The following is a 6,374-nucleotide window of genomic DNA, read 5'->3' on the forward strand; positions in this document are numbered from 1 at the left end:
TAGAATCATGATCATTAAATTTTTATTTTGCATTGTAAAATGGAAGAGAAGTTAAAAAGTTCAATTTTATTCTTTTATAAATTATGCAATAACATACTTTAAAAAGAATAAACAATCGAAATAGAATAATCAAAAGAGCTCTTAAATGAATAAAAGTAGAATCAGAATAATCAATTAAAATGGCAGCTTTCCTGGGTAGCAATGGATTACATGTAAAATTTGGAAGGTTAGAATATTGGCACTTGGTAATCATAATAGAGCTTGAAAACATTAGCAGCATGTCATATTGTTGCCCTATGGGGTCTAGAGCGATGCTCTGATCCTATCTGTTTTCACTGGGATTTAGTTTTACTTAACACATCCACATCAGCTTTGTCTGCTTCTCCAAGACTTTTTTGATGGCTCTCAATCAGCACATTGTCTTCCTTTTTTCGAGGCCTCTGGGAACCACCTTCTCTGTGAAACATAGGAGCTCCGAGGGCAATAAAATTGTGCACATCCTGCAGCTTCTTCCGCAGCCATTCCACCCTTTCCACTGAGTTCAGATGTTTGCCCAGGTTATGCATAAGCTGTATTTCACTCACAGATCTCTTCCTGGAGGGAACAGAACAGAGAGGACCACTCCATCAGCTCCCTTCTTCCAAATCATAAAGTCAACCTTAACAATCCAATTCCCATGCCTCCACCGTGCAGAACAGGCTGCAGTACTTACCTAACAGGCTTCCCATCTGATTTTGCAAGAAGAAAAATTGCAAACATGACAATCATTATCTTAACCATGTTTTTTGCAGATATCATCTTCACTAAAAGAAAGAGCAAAATAGAAGTACTTTAAAATATTTTTAATATTCCAAACTATATAATTAAATTTATAGTAGGTTACATTTATAACCATACAACTGTGAAGAAGGTGACAGTAACTAACCGGATTAGTTTTCCTGAGAGGCTTTGGAATCAGCCTCTTTATTTTACAGACATATTAGCATTTATTATAAATATGCATAATTTGACAGAAATTAGACAGATTAGTTTTACTTTCTTAGGTATCTTTTTGAGAGTTGTTGTGCAAGTTTTAATATATAAATTTTAAGCCACATGAGAAATGAAAAATCTTTCTTTTTAGAATTTCCTCCTACATTTTACATTGGTTATGACTAAATGCTTATAATTTGCTTGAAAATGGCTAATTCTCCTAATTAGGTAAATTGTTAACACTTTATTTACTTAGCAAATTCCTTCTTCATAAGCCAACTTCATTTCAGGCACTGCAATAATAACCATAAATAGCAAATTAATAGGCTGTGATTTAGAGATTTTTACTGAATTAATGCATAAGAATAATACCATGAGACAGAGTGTGTCAAGCATTTGAAAAATCATCAAATAATTATTTCTTATATGGATTTGGAGCTTTGGCTCCATATAAAATGCTTGTCTGTATCTTATTTCTGCAGCTTATTTTATTAACAGTTTTGCTTTAGTATGATTTTTAGCACTTCTTTTTTTGCTCATAAAGGTTTTCATCCCAGAATAGTCTTATTTTAATTTGCATTTCTGTAATTGCAAAGGCTATTATTATAAAAGTGCTTTTTCTTAATGCCTAATGTTCTCCATTTTTAACATACACATACAGTGGCTATATATTCATATTATAAAGGAAACTGCATCATTTAAAGTACCATAAGAAACATTGAAATCTACTACATTTAGTTTCACTGTGCAATAGCAATAAAGCTATTGATGGAGCAACAAATGAATATTCTTCAATTTTGGTTTATGTTAGAAACAGACACAGTAGCTGGCGGACAGGAGCACTGGTGTCTATTCACGGCTCTGTCACATTCACCTCGTGACTTCAGACCTCTCTGCCTTGCTTCCTTGTTCTTAATAGAGAGACACGTCTCTTACAAGAATGGCATGAAACAGCTGAAAAACAGTTGTAAAATACCCTTGAAATTCATGTACAGTCTTCAGAATAGAAAATTAGAAAGGGCTTTATGTAAAGAGAATAAACGTTCAGCAGTAAAACTGAGTTGCTCCCACTATAGTGTACAGATTGAGCTCTCTGTGAGTCATAAAACAAACAATCTAGAGAAGGATGTTCTATAGGAAAAATGGAATTTTAACCTAATAAATTTGTATTGGTCATTTAAATCAGAATTATTCATTCTTCCTTAGGCTGCTTTATTTCAAAATTTCAACAAGGTACCATTAAAGCATATCATGCCAAATTTTAATTACTTTTTGTGTAATTTCAGATATATTAAAAAAAAAGCAAGGCATCTCAAAAGGCTTTAATCAAAAAACTACATGATTTAAGAGTATTTTAGTAGCATGTCTATTTTGTATTGTGGCATTTTACATTAAACTTAGATCAAACCCTCCTTTAATGCTTCACCTTGAACAAATAGCATGACATTTTTAGAAAACGGTACACATTAAATAATTGCTTAATTATAAAAAAACTCATATAAAATCTGGAAGAGGAAATAAAGCTTACTCACCACACAATGTTTTAGGACAAGATCTTCTTTCAGGCGTGTTAGCCACTGACGCTTTCTTAAAGTTGAGCAAACTTGAGGAGGCTGATGAACTGGACTGGAGACCCTTGAACCTGACTTTTATATGTAGCTCTTCCACTCACCCAGAGGAGCTTTTTTGTTGTTACAAATGATGTCACTCTCAATTCTCTCAGATAATTGGATTTTAAAGGAAAACAGTGTGGGGCCGGGACAAGGGTTGATGCAAAGATTTCTAACAAATATTGAATTGTAATTCTGACTGGATTAATGAATTTATATTATACAAAAGACTAATTTCAAAGATTTATGATAATGTCATCATCTTATTGGAAGTAAACGCTGAAAATAAGTATATTTGTTATAACCTTACTGTTGCTACAATTATGAGGATTACAATGAACCATATTATGGTATGCCTACTTTACAAGCCATTTTCAACCAATCCATGTCATTCCTGGTCATCTTTTTTAAAAAATTAGATATAGTGCTTCTCTTGAAGGAAGTGTTAAAAATATTTTGAGAAAATGCTCTTAGTACAAAAGTGAAATTACTTTAAAATTCATTTAAATTTCATTTTATTTATGCATTTTAATCGGCAATAACATTTGATAAGCACTAACAATATGCCCAACTATACATATATTACCCTGCTAAGTCTTCATAGTAACCCTTTAAAGTAAATACTATTTTTAGCCCCATTTTCAAATGAGGAAACTGAGGTTTGGGAAATGGAGAGATGGAATTCAACAAAGGTCTTTAGGACGCCAGAGCCATTTTGATTCTTTTTTTTACCTCAGTTTCCCCCTAGAAACGTAGCCCTTCTTTGAACCCCAGTCTTCTTGATTCTAATTAGCCTAAGCTTTTGCAGCCTCTTTGCCCAGGAGTTGGGTCTTGTTCCTCATGTTCCCCAGATGATGATTGGGGGCCTGCTCCAAAAGCTAACAGAGGTATGATGCTGCCACTTGTCTAATTTAAAACATTACTATAGCCTGGTCCCCATATTTCAGATAAAAACTCCTTGGATGCTATATCTAGGGTTCATTTAGGCAGCTTGCCTCCCAACTGACATCCCAGAATTGGATCCTTTCTCTTAGCTCTGGTCCTACCCAGGCTTCATATTATCCCCTTTCCTGCCAACCATTGCCAAGGTTTGACTCTACATTGAGTAAAGCCAGTTCAAGCTTGAACAGTATCTGCACAGAGTCTAGAGTGAGAGATGTATGTTAGTCCTGCTCTGGAATATTCTCTGTACTAGGCAAATCTCACTCGGGGTATTGGTCCATACTCCATTCTAGAAGTTAGAGACAAACTGCAAAATGTCTAGAGGATAATGGTGAAAAAGTTGAAAAACGTGACATATGAGAAGCAGTTGAATGAAGCTGGAAAAGATAAGACTTAGGATGACTACATAGCTGTCTTTACTTCTTTCTAGGGCTACCATAAGGAAGAAGTATTTTCTGTGGTTTAAGAAGAAAGGACTGAGTTCAACGGTTAAAGACTACAAAGAAGCAGATTTGGACTCAACTTGGATATTATCACTGTAAAAATAAGGAATCAAGTACCATCGTAATTAGTGAATTCCCCATCTGTGTTTGAGTAGAAGCCAGATGAGCATTTATCAGGGATATTATAGAGACACATATAGCAGAGGATTGAACTGGATAGCCAAGAGGTCCCTTTCAACTGTAAAAATCTATTGTTTTGATTTTTTTTTTCTTTCGGTAAGGCAGATTGGCTCTGAGCTAACATCTGTGGCAATTTTCCTCTATTGTGTATGTGGGATGCTGCCACAGCATGGCTTGATAAGCAGTGTATTGGTCTGTGCCCAGGACCTGAACCACCCACAAACCCTGGACCACCAAAGTGGAGCACAGGAACCTAACCACTATACCACCAGACCGGCCCCTGTTTTGATCTTTTTAAAGCCCTCTTCTTTTTTTTTTTTTAAAGATTGGCATCTGAACTAACAACTGTTGCCAATCTTCTTTTTTTTCCCCCTGATTTTTCTCCCCAAAGACCCCTAGTACATGGTTGTATATTTTAGTTGTGGGTCCTTCTAGTTGTGGCACGTGGGATGCTGCCCCAGCATGGCTTGATGAGTGGTGCCATGTGCGCGTCCAAACTGGCAAAACCATGGGCCGCTGATGCAGAACGCACAAACTTAACCACTCGGCCATGGGCTGGCCCCAGAGGACCTCTTCTTATGCAAAGTATACACACAATTTTTGCGTATCCTTTTTTTTTTTGGTTATACTCTGTTGAGAGGAAGGAGAATTGGAAATGCAAATAGTCTTGTTATTTTTTATCATTATTATAAAACCATATTTAGCTTTTTTTTTTTGCTAGGAAAGATTCACTCTGAGCTAACATCTGTTGCCAGTCTTCCTCTCTCTATTTTTTTCCTTTCCTCCCCAAGGGCTCAGTACATAGTTGTATATTCTACTTGTTGGTCCTTCTAATTCTTCTATGTGAGCCCCTACCACAGACTGGCTGCTGACAGAGACCAGTGGTGTGGTTCTGGGAACCGAACCTGGGCCACCGAAGTGGAGCATGCCAGACTTTAACCACTAGGCCATCAGGGCTGGCTTTTAACATTCTTAATTTGGAGGCTTTTCTCATTTCTTTGGTAAGTTTGACATAATTAACAGCCTTCTGAGACTGATGCAGTTAGTGCTTTCACTGTCTTCCTCATATTACAATTATCTAAGAATGAATTTTCATATTGAAGACAACCACATTATTAAACTAGTGTTACAGAAAAATAAAGCAAACAATTTAGACAATGTTCATTCATTCAAAAAATGTGTTGAGTATCTACTCTATGCCAGGGCTACGTTAATCACTAGATTTTTGAGACACAATCTCTGCCTTCAAATTTAACACTTAACTTGGAATATAATGTGATAGCTGTTACAGCAGAGATATGAACAAAGGCTTGTAAAAGCACGGAAGAAGAAGTGACTAAATTTCCCTGGAGTTGTTGGAATCTATTTTACTGAGAAGCTGAAGTGTTCTCAAGGATGATTACAAGTTTCCATCAGAGAAGGTGAGAAAGGACAGAGGGAACAGCATGTGCAAAGGCGTGGAGGCAGTGAAGATGGAATATATGCCAGTGGAAGGAGGAGGGAAATGGGCGATGCCCCTAAAGAAGTAAGTTGGGTACAAATTGTGCAAGGTTTTTGTGTATGAGCCATGGAGTTTTATCTTGTAGTCCTGTCTGAACTCATGTATGCATTAGTAATATTTCTATGTCCTTCAGATTTTTTTAAAGAACTACTTGACTTTCCCACAAAGAAGAGATATAGCTGCCAGGATTTGGCACATAGTTTATCTGAACCATCAGGCTTTGGGACTGCAGGCATTAGGCAGAAGGAAATCATTTAGGAATAAGAGGGCTAGGGGCTATGTGGGCACAAGAGACTGATATCAGTGACAGAAAGCTGAGCACAGCTTTTTGCTTTGAAAAGCTCAGCCTTCTCATCATTCTCAAGTTCTCTGAAACTAGGACCAGACAACCTACTGTCTGCCTCACATTTGGGAAGGAGAAAGGGCCATGTGTTACTTCCTCTGCCGTTGTGGGAGGTTTACTCTGAGACTGATATTTTTCCTTCTGTTTGCTCATAGGGATTAGTATGGCTTTGGGGACTTAGCATCAAGAAGAAGCTTCCAGGGCTGAAAAATCCAGCTACGGTTCTCCTAATCCCATGTTTACAGATTAGACGGTGTCTGTCTTAACAGCTGACTTACTCTTTTGCTTTTAGCTCCTCTCTGGGATATTGAGCTACTGAGTTCATTCTGATCTGTCAGGAAAACCTTTCCTTCCTCCCTCTCACCAGCCCCCAAACTTGTCTG

General features: G+C 37.0%; 1 protein-coding gene across 1 annotated transcript; it reads right to left on the reverse strand.

The window, feature by feature from the left end:
* On the reverse strand, nt 1–2,623 carry PTH (parathyroid hormone). The gene is made up of 3 exons (XM_014844246.3): nt 2,505–2,623; nt 713–803; nt 1–594 (listed from the first exon to the last, which is right to left on the reverse strand). Exons 2-3 carry the CDS (start codon nt 796–798, stop codon nt 333–335), a joined length of 348 nt encoding a protein of 115 aa, XP_014699732.3. The 5' UTR covers nt 799–803; nt 2,505–2,623; the 3' UTR covers nt 1–332.
* Nucleotides 2,624–6,374: the final 3,751 nt, after the last annotated feature.

Source organism: Equus asinus, chromosome 20 (genome assembly GCF_041296235.1).
Source record: "Equus asinus isolate D_3611 breed Donkey chromosome 20, EquAss-T2T_v2, whole genome shotgun sequence".
Taxonomy (NCBI): domain Eukaryota; kingdom Metazoa; phylum Chordata; class Mammalia; order Perissodactyla; family Equidae; genus Equus; species Equus asinus.